Source organism: Wyeomyia smithii, chromosome 1, assembly GCF_029784165.1.
Source record: "Wyeomyia smithii strain HCP4-BCI-WySm-NY-G18 chromosome 1, ASM2978416v1, whole genome shotgun sequence".
NCBI lineage: Eukaryota > Metazoa > Arthropoda > Insecta > Diptera > Culicidae > Wyeomyia > Wyeomyia smithii.
In genome coordinates, this window is record NC_073694.1 from 121,219,138 (window position 1) to 121,235,114 (window position 15,977).

The 15,977-nt window shown below is 31.9% G+C and overlaps 1 protein-coding gene across 11 annotated transcripts in view; it reads left to right on the forward strand.

Moving 5' to 3' along the window:
* Positions 1-15,470, forward strand: part of LOC129717605 (broad-complex core protein isoforms 1/2/3/4/5) — a 192,128-nt gene extending 176,658 nt beyond the window's left edge. For 4 of the 11 annotated variants that reach the window (XM_055667625.1, XM_055667626.1, XM_055667624.1 and 1 more), the window contains exon 8: positions 1,985-3,569. In XM_055667625.1, the coding sequence (XP_055523600.1) occupies positions 1,985-2,436 (452 nt within the window). In that variant the 3' untranslated portion in view covers positions 2,437-3,569. The other 7 variants (XR_008726713.1, XR_008726714.1, XM_055667632.1 and 4 more) reach the window with 4 other exon arrangements.
* Positions 15,471-15,977: the final 507 nt, after the last annotated feature.

Here is a 15,977-nt window from a genome sequence, read left to right on the forward strand (position 1 = left end):
ACTGCGTCAAAAAACATACATGCTATGTGCTTTCATTGATTCAACAGAAACATCAAAATGTCAAGTACATTAGTGAGGCTAAGATCATGTTGAATTGCTGAAAGTACAGACAAGTTCGATAGCTGATAAGCAAAAGTATTATAATTAGAATGGAAATAGATCGGCGCTTCATTACTTTTTAATGGTTTAATTACTTTACTAATGGTTGAAGGTATTGCCATTTGTTATACGTAAAAGTTTGAGAATTCAGTGTACATTTCGTCTTTTGGTTTTGTCTAGGATTATTGAGTTAAATTTTTCCGTTATACGCAACTAAGATTCGGCCTTACTTACAATATTAAAGAATTCGGTACTGACTTATAATATGTAAAGTTCACAATTGGTGAAGGCTATTTCATATTTGCTAATTTGAAACAAAGCAAACATTTTCATTGTTTAGTAACTTTGGGCTAATATGCGACGTATTTTATAACTTCTTCTGTCGTCAGGTCGACTGACGACGATCAAAAAATTCAACGAAAAAACGTCTGATAACTACAATGCACCTTCTTCAACGTGTTCGATGCTGACTCCTACAATGGCCAACCCGCTGCTCCATACGTTACCGCTGAACCATCCAGGCGAGGACTTCCGTTGCGATCCATGCAATAAAAATCTGTCGTCATTGACGCGCTTAAAGCGACACATTCAAAATGTTCATATGAGGCCAACAAAAGAACCCATATGCAATATTTGTAAACGAGTATACAGCTCTTTGAATAGCTTAAGAAACCATAAAAGCATCTATCACAGAAATATGAAGCCACCGAAAGAGGACCATAATATACCGACAACTACTGGCCCTGCCCCGCCACAGACTTCTCTGGCAAGCATGTCCGTTGCAGTGGATCAAAAACATCAGTATTTCTCAATTAATCAACATAGATCATAAAACAAGTTCTTCCATCCACACCATGCATCACAGAGCATTGTAATCCTTAAAATGTTATCATTTCCAATTATCAAAATATTTATGATTAACAAACCATTTTCACGAATCGCAAAATGTATCATTTACAATAATTGTAGTAGTGCTTTCATGAATATATCTAAATGAATCGTTTGTTATAAATTACGCTTACAGTTTACTATAGAGCACGACCTGATTCGCTAAAATAAAAAAAGTCTTTATAGTTTAAGGCGAATCTATTTTCTTTTTACGTACTATAACACACAAGCATAAATATAAGTAGACAGATTCTAAATTCAAAACAAAATTGGAAAAAATTGAGACACTAGTGACTTAAAAATCAAAATCAGGCTTAAAAATCAAACATATTTCAAAAAGTTACTTTTTCCCAAAATCTGGTACAGCAATAGTTTTGGCTCTTTTTTTCTTATCTTTAACTTTTTCCGAACAAAAAAAGTTGCGAGAAGAGATAAGCAAATGACAAAGATATTCACACACGTACATAAATATACTGATACAAGACGTATTTACTGTCCATTTATTGGTCGCCCTAGATGAACCTAAATCCTACGTTTTTTAATCACATCTATCTACCAAAGAAAAATAAATGTTATGGAATTGAGCCGTGTATTTATTATCATGTTCCCCGCTTAAACTCAAATCATCAAAAACCGTAGGTGTTATGTTATAAATGTTGTTTTTGCTGACAGGAATAACTTGAAAAATGGAAAATATAATATAACATTTATCATTTATGTTCCAAAAATTGTTTTATTTTGTTTTATATTCGGGAAATTAGATACTATCATACCAATATGTTCTCGAAATCAAAAGTAACTTAAATATGCCTGAATTAGAAGAAAACAAAAATAAACCACACAGAAATAGTAAGTCACTATTGTCTCTCTTTTCTTTTCCCGGTGATGCTGCTTATCAATCCATTCTATCGTACACGCGATATGAAATGCACTCTATTATAACATGGTCGGATGGTTGGGACACACACGCACACGCCTGATGGGGTGATGATTGCAGGTATGAGCTCAGGACGAACATCATCTCCATCGGACATGAGTCACGGCAACAGCAGTGGAGTGAACAGGTTGACACTACCGCTACCGCTAACTGCCTGTCATCGCTGTGATGTTTGCGGTAAATTGTTAAGTACAAAACTGACCCTCAAGCGGCATAAGGAGCAACAACATCTTCAACCACTGAACAATGCTGTATGCAATCTATGCCACAAGGTTTTTCGCACTTTAAACAGTCTAAATAACCACAAAAGCATTTACCACCGCAGACAAAAACTGCTTCACCATCACCACCAGCATCACAGCCAACATCCGTTTGCATCAGTAGCTGCTGCTGCAGCAGCAGCTGGTGCAGCCAGTCCACTACACCATCCCTCGCCGCACGTTTTGCTAGGCGACACAAGTGGTGCTGGCTGTGATCTTAAGCATAATATGGCGAAATTAGAATTTCTCTAAATGCCTTTTATCCTAACTCGTACATGCTTAGCAAAAACAACGCCCATGTAGATGTTAGAGAAATTATACAAATTATTGCGCCAGTATGCGTCAATTAAATCAAAACTAAGCAAACAGGAAAGAAATTGACACTGTTGACAATGTAGAAAAATGACGTAAAACGCATATAAATGTAGAAAACTGTTTGAGGTTTTCTTCTCATAGTCAGAAATACTCATTTAGTTGGAGATAGTAATACAAAATGAGTGTATGCTCATAATCCAATCGAATATTCTATGTAATACCTTATCAAAAACAAGAGAAATTTTGCCGCTGATACATTAATTTGCTTTTTATCTACATGGAATCGCAAGCTCATCAATTGTTGAATTATTCTTTTGAAGTTCTTTGTATTTATTTAGTTATAATTTCACTAAAAAATCATATTAAACAATATTATATTTTTATGATTGCTTTGCATAAACCATTTAATATTTCTAATATGGTTATAGGTGTTATACAGCTGAATAGAGTTCTTTATTTTTATATATACAAGTATACTTATTACCAAGAGTCGAATGATTGCCCAGGCAATTCTAAGAAATTGAACAGAATCGGTGAGTTTGAGAGATAGTATAATGAGATCAAAGTTTGTATGAAGAAAAGAGCCAGAATGTGAGTGCACCTGTACTTTTTCATACCGTCAAGCCTGACAGATTCATATTATCTCGGAAATTTACTTGTACCGCATTTGCGTACGCGTAAATAGACCACTGAGTCAACAGTATTTTTATATGGACGTAAAATATTACTTTTATGTACAATAAATGTAATATTGTTATAGGTTAATATTATTTAAAATTACTACCATTCATGCTACATTTGTTAACTTGCAAATGTGATGTGATAAATACATGACCCTTAGGTAGCTTTTACGAAACCAACAGGGGTATGTAACAAATGGTAAAATAGATACTTTGCTGTTATAGAAACTTTGACTGTTCTACTATCGTTACTTGACAGCCAGTCTTGGAGGATTTCCGAAGGAATTTTTTCCCACTGCTCGTGATTATGATCCACGAATGAATAAACAACCATTGATACTCAATTTAAACCACATTGATTGATTTACAGATATTTTTTAACTCCAAAATCCACAAACTTGCTTTCAAAGGGACCGTTGAGTTTTATTATGTATGGGCACTGGCTTTATTCGGGGTAAGTCGAAGTTTCATGTTTTTTAACATTCAGTATTAAAAGAACTTTGAAATGCTTGAAAATTTTAAAAGAATGAAATGTTTCAAAGTTCTATTCGAATTTGCATTGTTATTCGATTTAAACTGAACAGGGGTCTGTGTGTTGAACAACCAGAAGTATCAACTACAAATACCAATTGCAATAATGTATATCAAAATTAGTCAAATGGCACAACAAAACGTTGATGTTTATTAATATATTCATAGATAGAATATATGCAAAGAGTACAGACTGCAAAATAGTAAAAATGCTCACGTAACACCGTAATTACTACGAATGCTTCCAAATTTTCGCGCTTTTCTAGATACAAACATTGAGCATGCATATTGAGCCACTCTCAGATATTTACCGATATATATACACACTCTATATATATATATATATATATATATATATATATATATATATATATATATATATATATATATATATATATATATATATATATATATATATATATATATATATATATATATATATATATATATATATATATATATATATATATATATATATATATATATATATATATATATATATATATATATATATATATATATATATATATATATATATATATATATATATATATATATATATATATATATATATATATATATATATATAATGCGTGATTTTTTCTTCTTCTTCATACCCCAAACGTTAATATTCCTTTATAATTTTTTTTAATAGCGAATAATTACGAGCTTACACAATACCGAGAAAGAAAATATTATACAGAGGATTCTACTCCTACACAATCTTGTTTCGTGAGAGAGCAACCATCAGCATGAAACATGAACATTACTTAAGCTTGTTTACTTAAGATGAGATATGATGAACATTTTGATCTCAATTTTCAACATCATACTTAAATTTCTGGTATCTGTTTCCATTTATTGAAGCTTTCATTGTTGAAAATTTTTAATTATGTTTCGATTGTTGTGCAATACTTCAAATTTATTGATTGGCTGCATTTCGCAAACATTGCATTAGCGTTGTAAGATATTTACAAACGTGCTGTATGGCATTCGTTACATTTGATGGAACAGAATACGATCGTAGTCATTTAACGTTTAACGTTTATAATAACGTTTATATCAAATCAGCCCTCGAAAGGATATTCTTTATACTAAATTCAATAATCGATATTAATTAACATTTGTTGATCTATTCCACTGAAGTGGGGATTGATGTTTTGCAAAATATAGTTGATTTCTCATTGATAAGAAATAATGTCGATGTCCTATCAATACTATTTTATTATTTGTAACAAAATTCAAAACAACTTCACGAGGTCAAATTTTCCGAATGAGTAAACATGCTCTCTTGCATTCACAGCTGCTAATAGCATTGGTTTTACCTTCTACAATAAAATTAACTGGTCGATCTCAGCCATCGGAAGCTGCAATCGAAACATTCAAAGAGATACAGAAACAACGAACAGCATTTCTTGAGCTTCACATGATGAGCTGGAATAAAATATAACGTAGCTTACATACTTATCCACTTACTTTATAAAAACGCAAAACTACCACAGTGTTGCAATTTCGCAAATGCAGTCATCATTATAATTTACTCGAACAGACTACAGAAATGTATAATATGGCGTGATATTCGGTAACTGTCGGCAAACATAATCAAATTTACTTTCAAAATGTTATTCCGTAACAAAGGAGTAGCAATGTTTATGAGTTGTTCAACGACTGACTAGATTTAACGAGAAAAAAAAACGTAAACACAGTGTTTTGTAAAGAAACCTAAAAGGAGCAAGAAAGGCATTCAAAATTTATAGTTACCACAAAAAAATAGTATTAGACAAGGTGATTATTAATGTTGAGAAGTAGTAAAATCTTGCTCCTAGCTTGTACTCATAGGGTGAAGCAGAAAATAAACAAAATTATTACATCTTGGAGAAAGAGATAAACAAAATTACTATACACAATTTATAGCAAATTGGAATGTGATTTATTTCGAAATGAAATTATTATACAAAATTCGAAATTAAACATTTTTAGCTATATTATTTATGCAAAAACAGGTTTGTGATTGTCTAAAAGACTGAAAATTTTAAAAATTATATTTTTATCATAAATTACCGGATTGGGCTTAAAATCGATAAGAAAAACGTAATATAAAATAATCAAACAAAAGTCTGATTTTGAAAATCCAATACCAAAATTACTATTAATTAAAAATATATTTATAAAATTGAAATCTGGCAATTTTAGAAAGACTTTAAATTTATTCTATTTATTTTCTGTTATATATGTTATGATTATTTATTTTATTCTCAATGGAAAGTGAAACAAGCGCAAAAATAAAATCTCATTTCCTCTTCTTTCTAAAAAAAAAGTTTACATAAATGTAGTCCCTCCGCATATGTTAGCTGTTTCATCAAGACTACGAAAAACACTACGATTTAAATGTAGATAAAAAAGTACATTGTAAATATTCTATCTTACTACGCAATGTATCGAGCCGATTTACTAAAACCGATTGCAAATAACGCTTAATCTAAATAATTACACACAAGATTGTTCAAGCCTTAGTTATAGAGAAGAAGGTTTTCGTTTAATCTCGTATAAACAACCAGCATAGCCATCCCAACCATCAAACAGATTAGCAGAATGATATAAGAACAAAAACGACGAATTCAACACTACCCATCAATTTCTCAATACGATTCATAGTAACGATACAGCTAATTCTGATTTTCACTATGTCTATGCAAAGAAATCAAGAAACAAGTAAAATACAGATCTTAGGAATAACGATTATAAACGAATACAATGTTTAATTTGCAAGTATCACACTGAATAGCTCATAGTAGACTAATTTTTATATGTTTTCATACTTATTTTATGATGCTATAGACAATTGTTCTTAAAAGCCACATAACAGATCAGCTTCACTCTGCGTTAAAAAAATTTAATCTAATTCCAGGTCTGGCATTTGTATGTATAAGAAATTTTATTCCTCCTGTTTTGTTTCGATTACAAAGTAGTAAAACAGAAAAAACATTCTTAAGCAAAATGCACATACACTTTAACATTTTAAATAGTAGAATTGTATGATCTGAATATATTCTTCGGCATCTCAATAAAACTGAACTTGCAAGCGGGCAAAGAGTGAATGATAAAAGCGGAAGCTGAAAGTATAGAATACAATATTTATTTACATGAACAAAAACATACTATGAACAAAAAACTAAAATGATCCGCAAAGTAAAATATCAATATATTTCTTCTTTAACCTATCGTTAAATAAGCATTTACAGAATATGTTTATTTCAGTGAAGCATTCAGAATACTAACATATGATAAATATTTTTACAAATATACGATAAAAAGTAAACTTGAAGGTTTTACTTAATTACAAATGACATCAAAAAAAGTTTTCACTAGGTATTGCAGAACGGAAGCTTAACAAACAATCATTAACTGTATACCAGCCTGTCTTTGCGAATTCACGTCATCTACAGCGTCCTGAGTAGAAAAAATTAATTACTAGATATCAGGAGTCGATAAATGCGTCACGGTCAAAGAAGGAGGTTTTGTTATACTCTCTCGCTGTCTTCATTCTACACTATCTATTGAGGCTGTCTCTGTGCCTGTCTATCAGCTTCCGTGCTATCTGAATACATATTCACAATCTGTCTTTATCTTTTCTCACCTGTGGCCTAACAAAAAAAAACAAAAATGAATTTAAAACAACAAAAAACCATACAAATTCAAACATCATAAATACGGGTAGTTTTTGGAATATTTTTTCATATGTCTTATTCCAGGCTGCTCTCCTAAGAAACTGTTTTCATGTCAGCTGTGTGGTAAAGTATTATGTTCAAAAGCATCGTTGAAACGACATATTGCTGACAAACATGCAGAAAGACAGGAGGAATACCGGTGCATCATTTGCGAGCGAGTATATTGCTCTAGAAATTCCTTGATGACGCACATCTACACCTACCATAAGTCCCGCCCAGGGGAAATGGAAATGAAGGACATTAAGTTCTTCTAATACCATCAACCGGCATACATGCCACAAGTTGCCCTCAAGGAACACAAATTTATGCGAACACTTAAACAAAAACATTTGATTATTAGAAGCAAAAACCTCTGTAATACAATCACATGTAGCCTACACTAATAGAACATAAGTGGTGATATCGTCAAATTCTGCTTCATCGACTGTCGGACATGCAGAGGGCTCATCCTAAAATTTGCTCAGCGCCTACCAATACAAAAAAAAACAGATTTACAGAATCTGCTTAGCATCCAGAAGAAGTCCAAATGGTACATTACCGTCTGTCAAGGTTAGAATTCTACTTTTCGCTACCAACAATTTCACCAGATACTCAAGATTCTACTCTCACAAAATAGTTTTTCTGCTAGATTCAACAATGCTATTTTACTTGTATTCAATTATTTCATGATAAAATAGATAGATAAAACTTGACCGGTTGGAATTTTAAATCAAGATTTGAACGCCATATGAATTGAAGTATTTAACTTTTTTGTTATATGAATTTCTCTATTGCATTGCACCAACTACTTACTATCAGAAAAGTTTATCTAATACCAAATTGCCAACAACGTAGTATAGTAGTATCTATTTTCAGTAGTACCAAACAAATCATCCATAACCAATTCGCATACTGTTCATATAGAAACACATAGAACCTTACTACAGAACAAAGAAATTTAACTACCTTCAACTTTAACTTTTCCGTCAATTAGTTCTTAAACATTGTTATAAGTGCAGCAAAGCAACCTAGTTTCTTGGCTGCCCTTTATTTTAATGTTAAAATGCCATTGGTGTTAAAAACTATAGTAACTGAAACTATCATAAAAAATTCGATGGTGTGTGTGGTTCAAAAGTATAGAAACCTTGGTCGCTTCCTTCAAAACAATAAAATCTAAAACTTTCCATCAAATTTGTACACTGTTGAAATAGACTTATTTATTTGTTAAGTGTATGTTGTGTTATACGTTTTGTGATTTCATGCATGCTTTTAATTGATAACATATATCTGCTCTATGCCTGAATCCAAGTAACATAAATATAAACTTCATGAAACATGACGTTCAATTGTTATGAGCTGTACCAAGTTTGCTGACTACATTCGACCAATTTCAAATGGTAGGTATTTCTGCTGGTAGAATAAAGAACAACTAAGCAAGGATTTATCTATCTGTTTTATTGAAAAAACCACACATTCTTAAACTCATTTTAACATTTTCTTAAGATTTATATAAGAAAAAATAACGAAATCTCTGTAAAAAATAAAACAAGCGTCATTAGACCGCTTTTGCTATGGATGTAGCTTAGATTAATGTTAATTGTTATAGCATATTGATAATCGTATCTGCATAGATAAATAAATCGAAACGGTGTTCATCAAAATGTCATCAAAAGAAAAATCTGAATTTTTGAACCGTTTTCGATTTGTTTTATCCATATTGAGACATTTTGCATGTTTTCAGTAAATAACAACGATCGGAGACTATTATTGTTGCTTTGCCATTGTAGCGAGTGAAACGTTACTTCGGATGGATGTTGCTTTTTGTTTTCGTTTGCCATAATGTCCGATCATCATCGCATGTAAGTGAATTTCTCTATTTATTCTTCTTTTCTATTATCATTTAAACTTTATTTCTGTTCACACAGTTTTTTCAGTTTTAATTCTGTTTGAACAAAAACCTCTTTCCCGTTCGATATTTTCTAATAATTTGACTCAAATAATTTACCTCCGAGCAGCATTGCTAAATAATTGCGGATAATAATAAAAAATTGACTAACCTAAGTTTATCAATTTACCTCTCAGCAGGATCCCAAGGAACTGTTTCAGCTACGTCTTCTCAACTTACACCGCTTCGGATGCCGCCACCAACAAGTGGTGGAATCAACGAACCTCAAGAGTGTCCGTATTGTCGGAGAACCTTTTCCTGCTACTACTCACTCAAGCGACATTTTCAAGACAAACATGAGCAATCAGACACACTGTATGTGTGCGAATTCTGTCATCGCCGTTATAGGACAAAAAACTCCTTAACAACGCATAAAAGTTTGCAGCACCGCGGTTCAAGTGGCATGTTGAAACGATTGCTGAAAACATCAGCGATTAAGAATGTACTCGGCGGTGGAAGTGCTACTGGTAACTCGGGTATGCATGGAGCCAGTCACCCCCGACCACATTTGTTCGATTTCGCCGCAGAGCTCGGACAACCTCCACCAGGTATACAATAATGCGATTTCACATACCCTATGAGAAAAAAAGGAAACCAACATGTGCAGTTGATTTATCCATTTAGGTGTATACAATTTTAAATAAGTAATTGACATATTGTCCATGTCCATGGTTGGTAAATCACATATTAGTCATTTCATGCGAAATCTATACTCATTTTTTTATGCAGAATATTTATTCTCGCATGTTCACGCGCAATTATCGGCACGTACTATTTACTCTTATCCAATTATTGAAACTCTCGGGATGGTTTAAAAAAAGATAGCCAAAACAATGGTTTGTAAATATAAATATTAGTTTTGTAACGTACATGAAAAAAAACTGTGCAGAAGCTGATGGAAAATAGAGAATAATGGAAACTTCCATTCAGAACGCCAAAATTAAAAAACGAAAAAAATAAAAAAGGATGTTTGGCATTTTTTGTTTTTTTCATGAAATGACTTATACATATGACTGTCCTCTTCGGTTTGATACAATTTCTTTTAAAATTATACATATCTTGTTCGGTGTAGAATAGAAAAAGTGCAATATTTATTCATCAAATCAAAAACACATTCAATTTTAAGTTTTACAAAATTTCGCATTTCAACGAACTAAATAGTATCAAAAACTGCTTGACGCTGATTGTCGTTTGAATCATTTCGTTCAACCTATCTACAAAAAATTGGTGTAATTGTGAACATATTGAGTATATTAAGATACCACGATTAATTTGGGCAATATGGCTTTACACCAATTTGAGAAGACACCGCTTTTATCATATGCTCATGTACATATGATTATCAAAAAAGATGTTGATCAAAAAAATGATTGAACCAAAAAAGTAAAAAATATTTTTCAAACTTTTCTGCTACGGATAGAGGTATTTAACCGTGATAGTTCCAGTTAGATCAGGATGGATTTCAAAGTCAGGCGAACTTCGCTGGTGACTCGGGTTGAAGTTTCAACACCGAGATGACACAAATTATGCTTTGGAAAATCATAATGTTGGACAATCATATGATACGTTAGTTATTATTATTATTCAATTGCTCACCAGTCGAAATAATAAGAGTTTCAAAGTCGAATTCACGCGTACAATAAACCAATCATGTGCTAGCACGCCATGAACAGATGTCATGAATAAAAACCAGCCGTCTACTGTATTATTTGCTAAATCAGTGTTACGTCACCATTTCAGGCAACCCCAAGTAGCCTATACCTTAATCATTTTTCCTTCGCTGGCGCGAAAATTAATTTATCTACTATATGGTCGGCGTGCGAAGACTGAACCAAGCGCCAAAAACATTATTTCGAGTAATCGGCGATCAAAGTTTAACCACCTCGTATGTTTCCTACAAGCTGCTGCAGAGAAATTTTGTTATAATACCATTTTGAAATATCCAAATGATTACATTTTTGCATGAAAAATAGATTATCAATTTTAAAATCCACTGGTGTTAATCACTCAATTTTTAGAAAAATGGCGTTTGGTTCGGTCTAGTCGCACGCCCACCAGATAAAAATGGAATATCGTAACGCAGTTGGCCCTGTTGATATTATTTCCTCCGCTTCTGAGGTCTAAAGTAATTTAAATCGTTTTCAATAAAAAAAACCAAGCGGTAACATGTAGGTTTTTTACATGAAAATGTTGATTGATGTTCAGGAAAGACATTTGAGGAAAAATTATAGGTATCTGTTTAGGGGCCATCCACATACCACGTGGCCAGATTTGAAATGATTTTGACGATTTTTATTCTACAAAGGCATCGCAAATGCCACTAACACGTGCTTCCTCCGCAGATAAGCAAAGCTTATGTACATTACATGGGATTTGTTATTTCATTAATTTGATACAATTGCTTCCAACCATTGCAGTGTAAAATAGCACTACCTTACATATCTATTCTAGCCGAAATTCGAACACACGACTGACTTGTTAGACCAGATACGTACCTCGACTCGAAACCAACTGGGATGTTAATATAAAAAAATAAAATAATGTTTCCATACATAATAAGGAGATAGAGTTCAAGGTAGCTTACGACCAACTGTTTAATCGGTCAGATCAGGGATAGATATGCATATTTGTCTGCGGAACGCGAAACATTTTTTTCAGATTCTTTTCCAAAACATCTAGCGTCTCTGAGTAAAACAGTCTGGCTGCAATCGCAAGTAAGAAATCATTCATCCAAAACCGATCACTGGATACTTTTATTTAAAACTATGAATGTTGCGCTTCAATAATCTGAAGGTTCCGTGGTGCTTGCAAACCGTCGCAGTCATAAACAGAAATAAAATTCATGCAGACTCTCCCAATAAATTACATTACTACCGACAACAAACTACGATTGCGAAATTTGTCCTGGACAGATTCAATCCATTTTTTTTCTTGGGGGGTATCTTTGGGGTAGGCAAAAATGAATGAAAAGATTCACGTTACTGTTGGGCAAGAATCACTACAACTTTGAAGCTTTTTTTTTTCGTTTCTATATCGGTAATCATCTTGAACAAACTATGCTAAGAGCTAAAAAGAATTTTCATCTTTAGCTCGATATTTAGTTCGATTAAGTGTCTGAAAAGCCTCCAGCGTACCTAAAATTGTGATACAGAGGGTTGAATAATTTACAATACTGAAATGGTTTTCATACTATTTTTCTCCTTTTTACTTTTCATATTAAATTCTGTAGTTCGTGTTAAGACCGTACATATGCAACATACAATTGTTTTAAATATTATTGTAACATCACATATAAAATGGAACTCACCCTCATGTTCAAACGACCATCAAGTGCAATGCAGCAATTTATGAATTTCAATTTGTTTGTTAGAACTTTCTCCGAAAATTCAAAAGTAGTGTATAGAATTTTGCTTCATTTGAACTTAAAACAGCTATTATGAATATTGTAACATGACATGGCTCTAAGCAACAGATTCCTTACATTTGTGTGCAACATAGCATTTATCAAAAAACACGAATTCGTTTATAAACTGGTTATCTGCACGAAAGTTCAGATTGTCATTATTATTTTCAGTCGATTCAATTACACGTTTTAAATTTAAGAATTCTTAAAAGAAATGGAACTGTGATTTGTAAATTTTAACAAAAAGCATAATTTTTAATAATACTTATTTTGTCTATCCCGTCTTGTAGATGAAAGTAAAGAAAACTGTAAAGTTAAAGTGAAAAGAACTGATTAGAACATTATTAACTAAATTCTTAAAGAAACCCTTAGGAAAACCTGGAATACTATAAGTGATTTTGGCTGCCAAAGATACGTTTTGAAAATAAATCTTGTAACATCAAATCTTTCTGTTTGAATCAAAAATGCATTGTACACAGAGTCAAAACTAACATTGAAAATATCATTTATGCAACATAAAAACATAAAACATAATTCAAAATGCGATGTGCCATTTCAATAGACTTCTTAATTTTTACTTGTGATAGTGAATTTGGATAGTCGCCAGCGAGCTCAATTTGATGCAGCCAGTTCTTCCAAGCAAGATTTTTTCATACTTTGAGCGGAAATGTGAAAACAGGAAATAATTATGTGCCAAAAAATAAGAATTAGAATGTGTATTTTGCGATGTGGCATTCTAAATATTGTCCTGCGTTCAATCAATCCATCGGTATGTCAATATAAGTTACACCATTTCATCTTGTCTACCGTAAATTACAAATAACATGTATACAAAAATACAAAAAATGTTCAACTGCGAAAGAAAATCAGGCGTCATCAGAATTACGAAAATATCTTTCAAACATATCTCGGCTCAACTTTTACATTTTTTACAAAATGATCATATTTTAATAAAAAAAATAAATTTCAATAAAGTCAGTATTATAACTTTTAAACTAATGTTTTACATTTGTAGGAAGGTAAAATAAGCCATACAAATTTAAATATGAACTGTCATTTAATTTAATTATTAGCAATAAGCAAAATACGAATTTATAAATGTAAAAATAAATAAGGGAAACGAATTGATTATTTAAAGACACAAAATCCATAAGCTGGTAGTTTGTAGCACAGTAAGACTTTGTTAATTTTAATAGGTATATAGATAATAAAACATGATACGAATCATTTCGAGAAACGCGGAATCATAGAACCGCCATCACATCCGTACATTAGCTCAATATTGTTTATTTTTGTAAATCTGGAATAATAATTTTGCCACCAAGCGGCTATTTTCAAAAACCCAGAATTACTAATTGTATTCTAGAATGAAATGGATTTAAATCAGAATACGCGAGAGAAGCAGATATCGCAAGATACTGTTGATCTAACCCAGTGTAAATGCGTTAATATGTCAGAAGCAAAAGAGATTGATGCAAAACAATTAGCAATAGCAGTGAGATCATTTTAAAGTTTTAGTCATAATGGAGCAATTTAATGATTAAGATCCGTGTTTCTAAATAATTTGGAACAAACAAATTTACTAGAACAGATAAAGCATTGGGCTATTTACTCTGATTTTACTGCACGCAATATTAAAACGGGTTTCAATCGGATTGCAAGTGTTGCCAAGCAACCATCATCATGCTATTGAAGGCAGCATTCCTTTATAAAGAACATTTAAGAATGAAATTATGAGTTGCTTTGTTGTTGTCGTTTTTTGACAAATCAGTAAAATATTTTTTTATAATTATTCAGTAATTTTGACTCTACAATATTTCATCAAAAATTATTGATGATCATATCAGTGAGCATAATTTATCAAAAATTACCATAAATGAAACATATTCGCACAGTTTGTAAACGTGAAAACACATCTACATACAACAATATCACAAACAATGCTGCAAAGTTTAGATATATTATCAGTTCAAATGCAACCGAGCTGCCTTTCAGACAGTACAAGAAAACAAAGAAATAATAGAGAAATATTTTAAAAAAATAATCAAGCATTTAAACATGTCATAGATTTTAATCTACTAAAGATCTTTGTCTGGATTAGGTGAATAACAAAAACAAAAATAAGATTATAACAAAAAAAATGACGATATACCTCAGGTTTTAGAAATACACGAAATGAAATTATAACAACAACACAATCTACATCTAAGACAAATGTTAGAGAACCGATACCCCCAATAGACTTGTCAAACTTATTGAAAATAGTTAAACTAAAAAAATATTAACACATCACTGGAACAGTTTTAATAATGGCTGAAACTCGAGTCAGATCGCAATCGAATGTTGTACAGATATTTTTTTATGTTACAGTCGACCAATGTAACATAGAAGCAGCTTTCAAAATTCCGTTCAGTAGACGGAGACACACTTTATTGAAACTTATGGGATTATAAAAAATCAATGAACTATAATATGTTCCAATTCAACACGTCTACTCACAAGGCGAGCTCTCAGTGAAACATCCTGCAAAGTTTTTTGATATGAATTCAAAGAGAACCGAACATATTTTAATACAATTAAGAATATAAGTCATTCAAAAAATCAAACTTTAATAATAAAAATAAATTTTTATCAGATAATGTTTAATTATCATGTAATTATGATCGATGTAAAAAATATTACTCAATAAAATCTAATTCTGCAGATATATTGTATTATACATGAAAGAACAAACGCGGCTTATTTTTTCTATGAAAGGCTACTAAAATTACATAACTCAACATTTTTACCTTTTTTGTCATTCTTGGTGTTTTACCTGTCTTTATTGCTATAATAAATTTCCTATACCTAAGTTGGTAATGTCACATTGCTAATCAACGCATTTTTTTCGTTTTAAAATTTTTGTTCGTGTGGATGACATCAATTGCATTTTTTATTTCAAGCAATAGGGGGAATAGGGGCATAATGAGCACCCTAACTTGGTTGCTGATTTAAGCATGGAAAACGACAAAAATGTTAAGCTGTCTTCAGTGCAAAACTTGAATTAACTATCTATAATTAAAGGTACACTATTCACAAATTTAAAAGTTTATCGTATAATGGTGAAAAACACAAATTAGATTCATGCATCAAAAACTAGCAATCAGTCGATGTGTGGGGCACAACGAGCACCCCACTGGGGCATAATGAGCACCCACGGGGTATAATGAGCA